This window comes from Camelina sativa, chromosome 11 (genome assembly GCF_030686135.1).
Source record: "Camelina sativa cultivar CO46 ecotype springtype chromosome 11, ASM3068613v1".
Taxonomy (NCBI): Eukaryota; Viridiplantae; Streptophyta; class Magnoliopsida; order Brassicales; family Brassicaceae; genus Camelina; species Camelina sativa.
The window spans coordinates 27,545,220-27,562,228 of record NC_141890.1 but is presented as its reverse complement, the minus strand read 5'-3'; the positions used below and the strand labels follow the sequence as shown (position 1 = coordinate 27,562,228).

Below are 17,009 nucleotides of genomic sequence, written 5' to 3'. Positions count from 1 at the left end.
TTAAGCCAATCTTTACTTTGAGTGCACTCTAATATGGATGTGGGTTCTAGATCCTCATTTATCTCAAGTGCTACCTTGTTTATAAATATTTCATCAATGTCGACATTTTTCCGGTTCCATTTTATTCCAGACATTATGTAATTGATTGATACTTCATTGTTATCAATTCCTTCAGGTTCTTGAGGTTCAGCGTCCTGAACTTCACCTGGTACATTAATTATTTCCGCGGCCATGTCTGGTTTTTCTATAATTCCCTGAACATCGGTCTGTTTTGCACCTTTAGACTTTCGAGGATTTTTATCTTTGGAACCTAACGGTCTACCTCGTTTCAAACGTGGTTTAGACTCTATAGCAACTTGTTTATTGTGTTCCTTCTGAACATCAATACGTACTGGTGCATTGCAAGCTGGTATGTACGATTTTGTTACTCTCTTTGGGTCAGCAAAGGAATCTGGCAATTGATTAGCTAGCTGTTGTAAATGTATAATCTTTTGAACCTCTGCATCACATGCTAGAGTTCGAGGATCTTGCCAATGTAAGGATGTTTGATTCCATTTTAATTCCTTGACCAATGTTCTTAGAGAGAATACATGGTGATATATGTGGACCTATACATCATTCATGCAGGCCTTTTTGTTACTTTATGGTGATGATTGACGCATCTAGTAGATGGTCACATGTATGTCTATTGACAACACGAAATACATCTTTTGCAAAATTCATTGCCCAAATAATCAGGTTAAAAGCTCATTTCTATGATTATGCCATAAAGAAGGTCAGACTTGATAACGCTGGTGAATTCACTTTACAAGCTTTTAATGAATATTGCATGTCAATAGGAATCGATGTTGAGCATCCGGTTCCTCATGTTCATACACAAAATGGCATGGCTGAATCTTTGATTAAACAGTTGCAACTCATTGGTAGACCATTAATACTTAGAACAAAGCTCCCAATTTCTATATGGGGTCATGCTATATTGCATGTTGCAGCATTGGTCTAGATTCGACCAAGTGCATATAATAAACATTCCCCTTTGCAATTAACGTCTGGCCAAGAACCAAACGTATTTCATCTCCGTATTTTTGGATGTACGGTTTATGTTCCTATAGCCCCACCACAAAAAACAAAAATTAGGTCACAACGGAGATTGGGTATATACGTCGGTTATGCGTCTCCGAGTATAATTCGGTATTTTGAACCGTAAATTGGTGATATGTTTACAGCACGGTTTGTCGATTGTCATTTTAATGAAGATGAATTTCCAGCGTTAGGGGGAGGTATTAAACAATAATGAAAAGATATCACATGGTATACACCATCTTTGATATACATTGATCCCCCTACAAATCAACGTTTTGATCCCCCTACAAATCAACGTTAGTTGGAAGTTCAGAAAATTGTACTTTTAAAAAACTTGGCAAATCAATTACCAAATGCATTCATAGATACAAAAAGGGTGACAAAGTCATATATCCCCGCTGCAAATGTACCATCAAGAGTTGAAATTCCTAGAGAGAACTTTGATGGAAGCAAAGCTAATGAACCTAAGGTTCAACTAAAGCATGGGAGGCCAACATGCTCTAAAGATAAAAATCCTCGAAAGAAAAAGAAAATTGGTGATGAAAAGGTTCAAGAAGAACTAAATAAATAGAAAAGTTCTCAGGATGATACTGAAAAATATGAGATTTCTATTAACTATGCTCAAGATGCAATGTTATGGGCTAGAGATGAAATTGATGATGATAATGGTATATTCACTCTTTTGTATATAAAGAGATCAATCATGAAAAAGATGATCCAGATCCAAGGTCCGTATCAGAGTGCCAACATAAGCGTGATTGGGAGAAATGGAAAAAAACTATGCAAATTGAGTTGCTCTCCCTCAATAAAAGAAATGTGTTTGGACCTATTGTCATTGCATCTAAAGATGTTAAACATATTGGTTGCAAGTGGGTATCTGTGCGAAAGAGAAATGAGAAAGATGAAATCACACGATATAAAGTCCGACTTGTTGCACAAGGTTTTTCTTAAAGGCCTGAAGTTGATTATGAAGAAACATATTCTCCGGTCATGGATGCAATTACATTTAGGTACTTAATGAGCTGAACGACTTCTAGGAATTTAGAAATGTACCTTATGGATGTAGTGACAACATATTTGTATGGATCGTTAGATAGTGATATATACATGAAAATCCCAGAAGGATTTAAAATTCCTGAGGCAAAAGACTCTAAGTCTAATGAAATTTGTGCAATCAAATTACAGCGATCACTTTACGGATTAAAACAATCTGGGCGAATGTGGTATAATCGCTTAAGCGAATACTTATTGAAGAAAGGGTATCTTAATAATGAAATATGTCCATGCGTCTTTATAAATAAATCTCCATCGGGATTTGGGATCACTGCTGTATATGTTGATGATTTAAATATAATTGGAACTCGAAAGAAGATTGATGATGTAAGAACTCATATGAAAGAAGAATTTGAATTGAAAGATCTTGGAAAGACTAAATTTTGTTTTGGCTCCAAATAGAACAGTTCCAAGATGGAATATTTGTGCATCAATCAAATTATACGAAAAATATTTTAAAGCGCTTTAATATGGACAAAGTGATTCCTTTAAGTAATCCAATGGTCAATAGATCTCTGAATGTTGAAAATGATCCATTCAGACCTTGTGACGATAGCGAGAAAATTCTTGGTCCCGAAGTATCTTATATGAGTGCTATCGGTGGACTCATGTACCTTGCAAATTGCACTCGATCAGATATTTCATTTGCTACTAATCTACTTGGAAGATATAACTCATCCCCTACCCCCATGCATTGGAATGAGATAAAACATATTCTTCGTTACCTTCAGGGAACGATTGATTTGGGATTATATTATCCTAGAAACTTCGTTTTTGGTCTAGTTGGTTTTGCAGATGCAGGATATTTATCGGATCCACATTAATCTCGATCCGAAACTGGATACGTTTTCACAATTGGAGGGACTGCAATCTCGTGGCGCTCATAGAAACAAACATTGGTTGCCACTTTCTCAAATTACGCAGAAGTAATTGCCCTTCATGAAGCATGCAAAGAATGTGTATGGCTTAGATCTATGACTAAACATATACAAGAAGAAAGTGGAATAGATATGAGAGTGGAACCAACAAGATTGTACGAAGATAACTCTGCATGTGTCGCCCAAATTAAATAAGGTTATATCAAGACCGACAAAACAAAACAGATTCCTCCAAGATTCTTCTCCTACACTCAAGAACTTGAGAGGAACAAGGAAGTTGATGTTCAGTACATCCGCTTAAGTGACAATGCAGCAGATCTATTCACAAAAGAGCTTCCGACTATCACATTCAAAAAGCATATTCATAGTATCGGAATGCGTCATCTACAAGATTTGTGAAAAAATATTACACATATCTTTTTGAGAGAGAGATTACGTTATTATACTCTTTTTTCCTTGTGATGGTTTTTATCCCAATGGGTTTTTCCGTGAAAATGTTTTTAATGAAGTAGTACGTAACTCGTCAATGGTGATGGATAATCAAGGGGGAGTATTGTGAAACACAAGTGTGATTATTCCATCACAAACACATGACATTACACTTGTCCATGTAGTGTTACATAATCTTTGAAGTGTTAACATTTTTTATTTACATCTTTCTACTTGTCATTATCAAAACTAATGAGTAGGTGAATCATGTTTTGTTTACTTCACTATAAATAGGAAGAAGTGTTAGTGCCTTGGTGGTGTATGTATGAGAGTAAGAGAAACAAACATAATAAACTTCATTATTCACATTCCTCTCTTCTCTTATATTCCTCCTTGTTTCTCTTGTCTTACACTATTATATAGTATATGTAGTAGTTACATAACAGTTTTAGAGATAAATATTATTCTAGTTAATATAGGGACAAAACTGTAAATGTCACATAAATTTTGTATATGATATACAAAATATATATTTTAAACAAATTTTCTCATACAGGTTTTTTCATAAGTTGGTAAATAAAATTTGTTTTTGTCAAAATTTTCCAAAATAAATTGAGGTTTCCTCATTTGATACCATTTTATTTCAATCCATTTTTATAAAGATTAAAAATCAAGTAGAAAAGGCTTTACAAATAAAGCATATTATAGTTCATAAGCAACCCAAATTGAAAATTTATTTGGCAATCAAAATAGTTTAATTGTTTGGCACTTAAACCAAATTAAATGTTCTGCCATAAAAAAATATTCAAATTTAATGGTTGACCATAGTTGTTCAAAACTTCTAATTTATTGTTTGTTTATCTACAGTATTTAAAACATTTTCTAACATAATTATGGAGTTGCGACAGAAGTAGAGTCCAAGGAATAACAAATAGAGATTAGAAAAGAGTATTATTATTTATTGTTAAATTTTAATTTTTGAGAATATAAGTGTTTAGTTGCCAAAAAAAAGAAAGAACTAATATAATATAAGTCCTGGGTTGTTAGCGACATAGAAATGCACAACTTACCGAAAAGATTGGAGAGAAAACAAAAAAATAACTACAAATTGATCTTACATGTGAGCACATATAGCAATGTGGAAGCAGTCGAATTAGCCTTCGTAAATCCTTTTCATATTTATCCAATTCCAGCTTCCAGAGCATACTTCTTGTCTTTATGTGTTCGCGGCTTGGTATGACTAGATCTGACAACTCAGGAAACTATTGGATTAATTACAAATTCTAGGAGTACAATTTACAATATAATCACTTACCAAATACAAAAATTCTTGTACAACAACAAAACAAAAGCACTAGAGAGTATGTTGATGGGTGCACCTTGGGAACCTCGACTCAACAAAGAATATACTAAGCTAGATCCTGCTGCCACGAGCCTCCATAGTCTAGTAAATTTAAGAAATCAACCAATGATTAATTGCATAATTCACATCGATAATGCCATTAAAAACTCGAGTTTGAACCATGACATCCAATAAGAACCTAAAGATTCAGACACTAATTCCAATCACTAACACGACTAAAGATGTCACTCACACCAATTCGATTGCAAAAAAATATTACGTTAGCATGGAGCTTGCTTTGAGGTATCAAAGTGCCTAGTGAAAAAAAAAAATGAAAAAAAAGGTCAAAATATGAGCACAAAATAGGTTTAAAATTTTAATAAATTTGAACCTTCAATAAAATGAAGAAATAAAATACGAAAAATAAGAGTTCTATTGCTAATGATGTTCAGTAAACTATTATTAAGCTTTATGACTTCCTAACTGAAAATCAATTAAAATAAGTGTAAGTTTTTGGAACTTTGATGAACTAAAACAGATTTTAGGTGGATATAATGGGTTTATTATGTGAAATTCGTTCTCAAGGAATTTAGTGAGCATGATAGATTAAAATAAATTCCCACTATCTAACTTACATATCTCTAAAACAAAATATTGACGATCATATCAATGTAGTCTAGTATATATACAATATTCCCTTTATTAATACTCTATTTATGCGTAATTTCTAACATTTTATTTTTTCACATATCTGGTGGAGAAAAGAATTTCAATAAGGGATTTTTCACAATGCTTTGATTGTTTTCAACATTGAGTAAAGTGGTTATTCGAAGGTTTTAATAGTAAACATGATAAAGACGTTATATATGCAATATACTCTATTTTTTATTCTCTTTAAAATGATGGGATGTCGAGAGTTCATCATATAGGATAATTTAAGGTCTCATTTATAATTGGTTAATTAACCTTCATGATGAACTATATTTATTCCTATAATGGTGTTATGAAAGAATTTAATTTTTGCTTTTTGGCGACATATGAAATATTTTATTAGTAGAATCAAATTGACTGTAAAACAAATACTGCATGTAGTTAATAAACTCAACTTATATATTAAAAATTTATTCAACGCCAAATTAAACAACAAGAAGAATACCCAAAAAATATTATTATTGTTTTTGATAAGAGCGAGTTTTAATTAACCTCTCCTAAGGGAAATTGAACCGTGGTTTGTTCTTCTCTTTTAGGACTACTAGTTCAAACCCTTCTTGATCTAAAAAACTATCATAAGAACTGTATATAGAGCATAGACCAAACTGAAGTCTCTAAAGATACATTGTGATTTCGGTTGATATAAATTAAGTTTTCAATATCTTAGCTTAGCTTTTTAGATCTTCAAAACTCCTATCAACTATTATCTATGTATAATTTCACCAACACATAATCTTTATAATTTAATTAAACCAACTCTCACCGCTCATCACGGCGTCATAACGCCGCCACCATCCCCACCCAAACGCAAACGCAAACCATGTCCACTCCTCCTCATATGTTAACATCTTCGGCCAATCCTCAACCAACTTTGAATTAGTCATTTCCATCTCTTCCTCCATAATCTCCGTCGCACCTTTGTCTTTCTCCTCCTTTTCCTTTTCTACAACACTAACTATAACTTTATTTTGATATTTTTGTGTCTCTTCCTTCTTTCTCATCGACTTCATAATCACCAACGATTTCTTGTGTTTGGGCAGCAGAGATTTCATGCTCTCTTTATTAACACTCATTCGAGCTTTCGCGGTCATCCTCGCATGTTTTGATTGATCCCTTCGAGTTTCCTCTCCCTTTCTTGATCTATTCCTCTCTTTACCTTCATACACCGAACTTACACGAGCTCTCTTCATAGAATCCACGTGCGTTCACACATTTTTTACATAAACGGTGGGTGTTTTATAACTCGAAAAAATAGGATAAGACTTAATATCTCCCATATATAAAACGTGTATTAAAAATGTGTCAACATAGATAGACTTGTTACACACGTATGAGTTTCCGACGGCTTTGATATATTTCTTTTCTCTGTCAAAAGAGTTCCAGAAACTGTAATCGTAAGAGCAAAGAATCGAACACAATTTTTCAAAAGAACAAGATTCGATTTACACAAAAGTAGGGAAAGATAAAAGAAAAGCTAAAGATGAAAAGGTGATTAACGTGTGAAGTATATATATGGGTTATATAAAAGAAAAATAAAATTTCGTCAAGAGTAAATCCAGCATTACGTAATGGTGCTCGAGCGTTTCTATTGTGTATTTGTATTATATGTGCTTTTCTTTTAGGGTACGTGGACATCCATGCATTAATGCATTTACCAACGTAACACTTTTTCGATCGATTGACGTGGACTCTCTTATTTCATGGCTTTTCCTTTCTTTTTTATACTAGGGACGAGAATCCGCGCACGCGCGGAGTTGTATACTAATCAGATCTGGCTTAAATTTTATGTAGACGGGATGGTATATCATTGATTAAAAAAGACATACATATATACTGTTTTATGAAATTATTTAAATTAACATGTTTTTTTTTTTTGGACTTACTGTTTTTGCACCTTTAGCACATGTGCTTAATTGACACTAACGCTAATGTATATTTCTAAGTCTATTTTGTTTTGTTTTTCCTTTCATTTTCTTCATATGGTGTTGGTCATCTTTTGAGTTCTCTAGATCTGCACTATCTTTTGGAATTTGCATGAAAGGTGTAATTTGTAACTGTAAATATATACAAGAGTAGACCTACCTCTTTGTTTTGTTTTTCCTTGTTACTATTTCATGATATGAGAGAAGATAGTGCAGGTTCCTTCTCAAGGTTGGTATTGTAGAGCTTCCACCGTTTAGAGTGTAAGGGATGTGTATGATGATGTGGTTTGGATCGGTATTTGGCCTTCGGATGGTGACGATGATTTTATTGAATCTTTACATAGTAGAGCTGATAGTTTCATATGAGGTGATAGTTTTTGGTTGTCTTTTTTTTTTGTTGTTGGCTTGTTATTTTTGTTTTTTGTTGCTCTTTGTATTACAATTTCTGTTTATTTATATTTGGTCATAGTCGTTTGGAGTCCTTCATTTTTGTTGGTTACATTTGGTTTTTGGACTTCTTTATTCCTTGCTGTTATTTTCTCTATTTATTATTAATATATTCAATGAGTGTAATTTAATAGTACTTACTCCTTAGATACTGAATGTTAGATCATATACTGATGAAACCCATCCGAGAAAACAAAAGTTTTTAGGAGAAGATAAGTTATGTTATGTTGATTGTGTTTATGTTTTAGGAGCTTGTGTTTTATGTTTTATTTTCGTCCTAAGGATGCAATGAAGGGAAAAAAAACTTTATGAACTCGAAGCATGTATGTTAAAATTTGGAATTTATATATTAAAGAAACTCGAAGCATGTATGATTAAACATCACTAATATTCATTTGTTTATTTTATTAAAATTGTGAAATTTATTTGGAAAATAAACGTGTATGAATAACAAACAAAACAGAGTATAAGTTAAAAACAGAGGCCACAAACACAATTCTAGCTTCAAAGTGATGATCACCATATTTTTCTTCTCCACGTAGCGGTAGTCGTTTGACAGTATGATTCTGGTGGAGTAGCAGTAGGCGTTGAAGCAAATAAACCATTTCTTCAAATGTAATCTACCCGATGTATTGGCAATTCAGCCATTGTCGTCGTAGTAAGAAAACGAATGATCTTGCACAGCCTTGTGCATCGACCAACTTCAAATACTCCAACATTGAAGATTACAGAATTGAAAGGCATAGGCTGATGGGATGAAAGCACGGATTACTGAGCACTGAAGAGAGAAAAGGATCATTTAGCTACTAAGAACATAAAACACATGTAAGAAGATTACAAATACATGAAAACAGGTTATCATTGAGAAAAAGACGGTTTGTCCCCATAAATTCATTATCCTTATTGATTATGGGTTGTTGATCTTGATGCCATGTTGCTGAGCTGTCGTTCTACAGATCAAATAAAAGAAAAAAACAAACCAACTGGTACGGGTTAGAAAACGGAGACAGACACAAAAGCATGATTCAAACCAAACCACAACCAAAGTCGGACCTAAACATAAATCAAACTGAACTGATTTTCATATAACCAAGAAGTTCAAAACAAATATATAAACTGAAAACGAAGAATATGAACATAAATCAAACCAACAAAATTAAAATAACTGGTCAAGTTTTGGAAAAAATAGAGGGACACAAACAACATGATTCAAACAAAACCAGAACCACTATCAGACCAAAACAGAAACCAAACTGAAATGATCTTACTATAACCAAAAAGTTCCAAACAAATAAACTGAAAACGAAGAAAATGAACATAAATCCAACCAACAAAATTAAAATCTAAGACGAATATGATGGTTTACCTACTGAAGTGATGATCCGAGACGATTACTATCCCAAAAACGAAGTAGACGACCAACAACTTGTTGGGAGGAACGACCAAGAAGTAATCCATAATATAAAGTTTCAGCTTTTTTGAGTCATGGTGAAAGGATGAATTCGTGTTTGTAGGTGGTTTGATAGGATTTATAGTAGTCCTATAGAAAGGCTAATCGACATAAGGTGGAGTGATAATGATTTATTCCAATTTCAGTTTCAATAGTGGGCAATTAAGAATAGAAATGAATACTTGAATTTAAGAATCTTACTTGTGTATAACGCTTGATGACTGTTGATGATTCAAGTTCCGAATTCAGACAACGACTGATAAACAAAAACAAACGGGAGGTGAGTGGAAGGGATAACCTTTTTTCTCTTTTTTACATGGGCTTATTTCAATTGGACTTAAAAATTATATTTGGGCTTATATTAAATCAGATACATGATTATAGAAATTACCAAACCATACATCATTGTTGTCAATGACGGGTCGAGAGTTTGGACAATGTTTTGTAGGATTTCTTTTCCACACAACTTGGCGAGGGTCGGAACCAACCGATGCACTCATTATTTTGGTTACCATGCGGTTGCTATCGAGTAGCCATGATCGTCTACATACATCACTAATGAACAGCCATTTGTCAAGACAGTAGTTCCAAACATTATAGACAACGCAGAATGATCAGAGAGATGATATCAACACAATGCCATTACCAAATGTATGTTAAAGAAGACATGGTCACAAAAAAACCAAAACTAAATCCTGAAAGATAAGACATTATGTCTACCAGAATGCATACACTAAAAATGTGCTAAAGACAATGTGTCTATCAAATTAGCATTACCATCTTTACATTGTAAAAATCAATTTGTGCATCCAAATGTACAGTTTGATAACAAAAGTACACAAAGGCGTAAAAGGGAACAAAAAAAAGTCAATACACAAAGAGTGTTCTTAACCATGCTCATGAGAATTAGATCAAGGAAATGACAAATCAAGATATCTCTGAATAAGAATTCAATCTCATAAACTAAATTCATCTAGATGCAAAAACATTGTTCCTCAATTTAGTAATTGATAATGAGTATTACGTACCCACATATTAGTGAAACGATTGCATGTTATCCAAATTCCCATCATGTGCTTCCGAAATAGTATACCAAATCCGACAAGCTTCCAGGAACCAGCCGAGGTAATAAAAACATTCTGCAATTAAATTAAAAATCCAAAGATAAAGCACAAATCCGGCAAGCTTCCAGGAACCAGCCGAGGCAATAAAAACATCCTGTAATGAAATTAAAAATCCAAAGATAAAGCACAACAGTTTCAAAGAACAATTAGAAAGTGTAGAGTATTAATATTGAAAAAGCAACCTCAGGAGATACAGCGGATCCAGAGCGTGGTTCAAATTAAAACCGTTTGGTGCTGAACTTCGAAAAAAATTAAAACTTTTGTTTTCTACTACAAAATTGCAATCACGAGGAATCATAGTTAGGGTTTGAGACTCAACGAAAAAGAACATTACCAAGCCAAAATCCAGACCGAAATATAAAGGTATAAGGACTTACCCAGCCATGGGACCTTGACGAAGAAAAATTCCAGAGAAGCCGAATCGTGAATCAGACGGTTCCCGAAGAGATGATGTGGTAGACGACTACAACATTTTTCTCCAGCTATTTCTATTCAAATGGACTTATGTTGATTTTTAAAACTTATATTTGGGATTCTATCAATGGAACTTTAAAAAAATATATTATTTGGGTTTGTATAAAGTCCAACGAATTTGTTAATTTTTGCTGATATGGATGCTCTGAGATGAGAGAAAACTCTGCTATTATATATATGATTTTCTCTAATAAACCAACAGAAAAATATCACAAGAGTAAACAAAAGACGAAAAAGGGTACAAGCAAACACATTGCTGCTCTTGCTTGCTGAAATTGATCTATCATTTCATAATAATGTGTTTTAAGCCTCAAACAGTGCTTGTCAAGTCGTTCATAATCCAGCTCTACTATTGTGACGTACTTAGGAAGTATTACATCCCTTGATTTTGGGCTAAGACACAACACTAAACACTATGTCTATATATGCCAAAGAACCAATATTAAAAATCGGTTTCAGGCTTAATTAAATCACTCAACAGTTGGTAGCCTGAACAATATCATACGGTAAACTTTTGTCATTTGTAATAAAGACATCATTGTCAATGAATAACTCGAAGCAAATTGCTGGCGAACTAAAAAAGTATACAAGGGATCAAATAACAAATGACTGAAAACATTCGAAAAGAAAATAGCTATGGTTATCAATTTGTTTGGTTTGAATTAGTTTTTAAGCCAATTAAACAAAGTCGAACCGAGGTTATATTCCTAGGGGACTTTGGCAAAACTATAAGCAAGTTTGTTCTCGAGAGACTTCATTGTGCTGTACACTTCTTATACAAGTAACCGCTCAATTACTTGTTGTAGTGTCCATCATATCCACAATAACTTCAGACATTTCAGGGACTCTGAGCTGTAAAGGATAATTCTCTCCCTTATAGAAGGTCATTATCTCCATTAAACATGGAAAATAGTCCACGAAATGTTTTATCATGTGCATCTCTTTTGATGTTCCTTGGAACCCTTTAATCTCTAAAAATGGGACTAACTAAACAAGACCGTCCTGGTATTCCTTCTTTTATTCCTCGAGACAATTTGAATAAGGATATTACGACTGACCTCGAGAGTATTCGCAGACAAGTTCAGACACCGAACATTTCGCATGCCTTTCATAAGGTTCCCCACATTTACTAATCGGAGAACAACATATCATCCTCCACCAAATCGTTATTTGCCGCTCTAGCTAGCTCGCTCGATTTGATCTTCAGTTACCAAAAGGCTGATCCTAGCCTCAAATAACTTCTCCATTTTAACTAAAGGGTATTCTTTAGCAGCAAACTCAGAGTAACATAAGTAAACATGGCTAGGTAATTCAAACGACTAGAAGAGTTTGTTTTCCACCTTAGTAAGCTTAAGTTAACGTTTGCTACTTCTAGGAAGCATGGCAACAAAGAGCTAAGAGCAAATTGCTAGGGAATGAAAATAAAATAAGACAAGCCTCAATAGTAAACGACTCCAAACATCTGAAAAGAGGAAGAAGAAAACAACAGGTTTTGAAATTGGTTTGGGTTGCGTCTGTTTGGTTTGAAAATGTTCTCAAACCAATTAAAATAAAATCAAACCAAAGGTTGCCAAATTCCAAGGGGGATTTGGCAAAACTATGAGCAACTTTTGTTCTTCAAAGACTTCATTGTGCCGTCCACTCCTTCTACAGGTCCCCATTTACCAGGAACTGCACATTGCAATTCTTGTTGTAGAGTTTCATATCCTCCACGATAGCTTCCAGGTCTCTGCCCTTTATATCAACATTCATATAGATCTTGATCTCCATCAAAAACAGAAAATAGTTCAAGAGATGCTTCACCATGTGCATCTCTTTCTCTGTTCCTTGAAACCCTTTAATCTCTAAAACCTTTACTGGACAAGATGTGAGTGAACGACCCTTTTCCTTACGAGAAACGCAGTCACAAGCATCCCCGCAATTATCTGCGACATGGTGAAAGAGACCCTGAAAACATAAACCAGACTATCAGAGATTCTATTCAAAGTTTAAACTCTATCTTTGTACATGTCTGGCAAATGAGTTGTTTTTTATACCTCAAGGACTAGAGTTTCTAAATGTGGACAGTTCCTTATAAGAACTGGCATTGCTTGCCATGTATGATTTTCGTCACTCTTAATAGTTAACGATTTCAGGTTGTTGAACAGTGGCATCGAATCACAGCAGAAGGAAAGCACCTAAACACAAGACAACCCACAATTAGACATTTCACCATTACATGTTTCAAGACAAGACCTTCACTACCTCGTTAAAAATGGTGACGAACAAAACAGAACAGAAAAAAGAAGATAACTGATCTCAAGAGTCACAGGAGATAATTCCAGATACTGAACATTTCGTATGCCATTCATAAGCTTCCCCACATTTTCAAATCGGAGAACAACATTGTCATCACCTTCATCTAACAAATAATCATTCGGCGCTCTTGCTCGCTTGATTTGATCTTCAGTTACCAAAAGGGAGATTCTAGCCTCAACTAAGTTTTCCATGTTAACTACAGGGTAGTCTTTAGCAACATAATCAGAGTAACAGAAGTAAACAAGACTAGGTGTATCAAACGAAATAGTCCCTGTATAATGGTTAGAATTTACTGTTAGTTTCTTGAGGTTTGCATTTGACACGATGACATCCGTAACGCTCCACAACCAGAACACATCATCCATGACCAATTCCTCAAGCGCAGGCAAAGCTCTAAGAAAAAACTCATCGACATAAAACCCAACTGACTTAACCACGAGAGTTTTAAGCATTGGTAATAAGACTATCCCTCCAACCAACCAACCAACAGGAGCTGAACTGATCGTATCCGGTTGAACACCAATACAAAGACTATCCAACTTCAGCTTAACTAGATTCCTACTCTCGAAACATTTTGAAGACAACAGAACGTATTCATCCATACACAAATAGATTAACAGATCAAGTTCACAAACACCGCGCGCCAACACGTTGCTTATCCAATCATCGACTCGGTGTGAATCAGAATCAAGCATACTTAGACACTTGAGGGAGGCTTTCTTAATGGGAGAATTACGTTGCAATGCCAATACTCTATCAACAAAATCCATGAAACTCTGTTGGATTTCGTAACTTTTATGCTTACCCTCTTGGGGATTGAGAAAGACAGAGTTATCAATGTGAAGATTAGGGACGAACGCAATAAGATTGCGCCATCTCTTGGAGAGAACAGATGTCAAAGCAGCCTCCTTTGTGGTAAGGAAAGACAAGGTATGACAAAGAATCTCGTCTGGTAGATTGCTAAAAGGATCCATTTTTTCTCTGCACGAAACCAAACAGAGAGAAACCCTAAGTTAACAAGCAAATAGAAAGCAAAATAGACTTTGATACCTACCTTGCAAAAACTGTTGCAGAAGCTTAATCCAAGACCCAAATTTTAGGGTTTTTAGTGAGAAGAGAGAGACCCAAAACTTTCAGCCTTTCAGTTTCGGCAATGCAATTGCAGAGAAGGAAAAGGACATCTAGGGTTTCAAATTGAAGTAGTCTTGGTTCGGTTTTATCCTACTTTTTTAAATTACCGGTTTTTTTTTTTGTAAACCGAGATTGCTTTGAATTTTGGGCTACGAAAATAGAGGGATCAAGCGGGCCTAATGTCGGCCGAATACCCAAATACTTTGCTTACCACCGCTGTTGTGGCTCTTGTGCCTGTTGTCTTTTGTACTATTTTTTTTTTTAGACATGGATTTCAGTATCTAGATCACTTGATATCTTTGGAGACTCTTGTCTACGTTAAATCCTAAAACAAACGAAAAAGAGTTCAATTGATATTTTTACCGATGGGAACATATATTCTAACCGATGTTGGTTAAAACTCTCGTTCTTGAGTCTTGACTCAGAGTTTAGTGTGATTATAAGTTTGATTTTCGTCTTCATGTTTGTGTGATGTTGGTTAAAACTCTTTGTTGATGTACACTTGAAAGATTGGCTTGTGAATGTAGTCCAAATTCCAGTATGATGGCATTAAATCCACCACTGCCCTTGCCTGGCCGCAGAGTTGTCACTCTCACACAAACGTACGGGTAAGTAAGGGCAACAAAGAACAACTCAAACAAATTAAGGGCAAAATAAATGACGTTTGCCGATCGCCTTGGTTTGAAACAGTTTTCAAGCCAATGAAACAAAAAATAAACCAAAATCAAATTCCATGGGAACTTTGGCAGAAATATAAGCAACTTAGGCTTCATTATGGAGTCCACTTCATATACAAGTTACCACTCACAAGGAGCTGGACATTGCAACCCGATGCCATATTATTATAGTGTTCCATCATCATCTCCGCAATACCTTCAGACACTTCAGGGACTCTGAACTGTATAGGACCATTCTCTTCCATACAGATCTTTATCTCCTTCAAACACGGAAAATAGTCCAAGAAATGTTTGATCATGTGGATCTCTTTGGTTGTTCCATGAAACCCTTTAATCCCTAAAACTTTTATTGGACAAGATGTGAGTGAACGACCCTTTTCCTCTCGAGAAACGCAGTCACAAGCATCCCCGCATTTATATATATATATATATATATATATATATATATATATATATATATATATATCCCTGAAAACATTAAGGAGACAATACAGGAGTCAAAGTATGAACTCTATCTTGTACATGTGTTTGGCAAATGAGTTGTTTATATATATATATATATATATACTTCAAGGACTAGAGTTTCTAAATGCGGACAGTTCCTTAGAAGAGCTGGCATTGCTTGCCATCCTCGATTATCGTTGCTCGTAATAGTTAATAATTTGAGGTTGTTTAACACTGGCAATGATCCACAGCATACAGAAAGCACCTGATAACAAGACAAGCCATGCTCCATGAATTCAGACGAAGTGTTGGTCTTCTTTTTTTTCTGAAAGAAAAATATCACAATATATTAAAGAAGAAGAAGACTGACCTCAAGAGTATCACGAGACAGAACTAGACACCGAACATTTCGAATGCCATTCATAAGGTTCCCCAAATTTGAAAATCGGGTGATAACATCTTGCTCGCCAAATATGTTGTCCGAGTACCCAAAAGCTTATTCGAGCCTCAAACAAGTTTTCCATTTTAGCTACGGAATAATCTTCTGCGGCAAAACTAGAGTAACAGAAGTACACAAGGCTAGGTGTATCAGATGAATAAGTAACTGAACTACCGCAGTACTTTATTGTTAAATTCTTGAGGCTAGCGCTTGATAGAGTCACATTAACATCCAAATCATCCAAATCTTTCCAGTCTATATCATCTAGGACTAATTCCTCAAGCCCAGGCAAAGCATGAAGAAGAATATCAAACTTATCAACAGATACCGAAACTAAGTCAAGAACGAGAGTTTTGAGCGTTGGTAAGCAAATGCTCCCATCCACCAAACAAATATCAAATCCATAACTTAATGTTAGCTTAACTAGTTTCTTGTTCTGGAAAACTTTTGGAAACATAGGATAACAATCTGCTGATTCTATATCATCAAAGATCGACAGAACAATCTCCGAAACACCACGGACCATCACATTCTGTATCCAACGATTCACATGATCTACATCAATAACGCCCATACCCTCGAGGTAGAATTTCTTAATGGGAGAATTACCCTGCAATGCCAATACTCTATCCACAAATTCCATGAAGCTCAGTCGAAAATCACAGTCATCAATGTGAAGATTAGGCACAAATGCAAACAGATTTCGCCATCTCTTGGAGAGAACAGATGTCAAAGCAGCCTCCTTTATGGTAAGGAATGACAATATATGACAAAGAATATCTTCTGGTAGGTCGTTTAAGAGATCCATTTTCTCTGCACCAAACAGTTCGCACTACAAAACAGATCTTTCAATTCATGAAAAATCCAAAAGAAACACGTGAAACTGATCAATAACATGAACATGAACTTTCATAAAGGAAACTTAAAGCTCACAACGCAAACAAGAATTTTATGGACTAAGGAACCCTAAAAAAAAAAGGAAAAGGAGTAAACCACGAAACCTACCTTGTTTCAAAAGCTTAATCCAAGCCCTAATTTTTTTTTTTTTTTTTGGGGGGGGGGGGGGGGGTTTATGTAAAAAAGAGAGTTAGAATTTGCTTAATCGCT

The 17,009-nt window shown here is 34.8% G+C and overlaps 1 protein-coding gene, 1 long non-coding RNA gene and 2 pseudogenes across 15 annotated transcripts; all 4 read right to left on the bottom strand.

Moving 5' to 3' along the window:
- Positions 1 to 6,186: 6,186 nt before the first annotated feature.
- On the bottom strand, positions 6,187 to 6,700 carry LOC104724194 (uncharacterized). Its single transcript, XM_010442642.3, has one exon. The coding sequence runs from the start codon at positions 6,684 to 6,686 to the stop codon at positions 6,240 to 6,242; it is 447 nt and encodes a 148-aa protein (XP_010440944.3). The 5' UTR covers positions 6,687 to 6,700; the 3' UTR covers positions 6,187 to 6,239.
- A 1,559-nt stretch (positions 6,701 to 8,259) lies between these two features.
- On the bottom strand, positions 8,260 to 11,102 carry LOC104724193 (uncharacterized). Of its 12 annotated transcripts, none has more exons than XR_757568.3 (7): positions 10,817 to 11,102; positions 10,622 to 10,709; positions 10,344 to 10,533; positions 9,707 to 9,870; positions 9,517 to 9,571; positions 9,232 to 9,405; positions 8,260 to 8,815 (listed from the first exon to the last, which is right to left on the bottom strand). It is a non-coding gene; the product is annotated as an uncharacterized LOC104724193 (long non-coding RNA). The 12 variants fall into 12 exon arrangements; XR_757573.3 differs by having other exon boundaries at positions 9,232 to 9,416; positions 10,817 to 11,065; XR_757567.3 differs by having other exon boundaries at positions 9,717 to 9,870; positions 10,817 to 11,065.
- A 1,290-nt stretch (positions 11,103 to 12,392) lies between these two features.
- Positions 12,393 to 14,402, bottom strand: LOC104724191 (F-box/LRR-repeat protein At5g38396-like; annotated as a pseudogene). Its single transcript, XR_015572559.1, has 4 exons — positions 14,266 to 14,402; positions 13,190 to 14,192; positions 12,950 to 13,090; positions 12,393 to 12,860 (listed from the first exon to the last, which is right to left on the bottom strand). The product of XR_015572559.1 is annotated as an F-box/LRR-repeat protein At5g38396-like (transcript).
- Positions 14,403 to 15,035: 633 nt separating this feature from the next.
- LOC104728308 (putative F-box protein At5g38390) lies at positions 15,036 to 16,739 on the bottom strand (annotated as a pseudogene). Its single transcript, XR_015573122.1, has 3 exons — positions 15,834 to 16,739; positions 15,548 to 15,728; positions 15,036 to 15,437 (listed from the first exon to the last, which is right to left on the bottom strand). The product of XR_015573122.1 is annotated as a putative F-box protein At5g38390 (transcript).
- Between the last annotated feature and the right edge of the window lie 270 nt (positions 16,740 to 17,009).

Excerpts from the sequence above, each read along its gene's own strand:
- LOC104724194 (XM_010442642.3), bottom strand. The coding sequence starts at position 6,686 with ATGAAGAGAGCTCGTGTAAGTTCGGTGTATGAAGGTAAAGAGAGGAAT.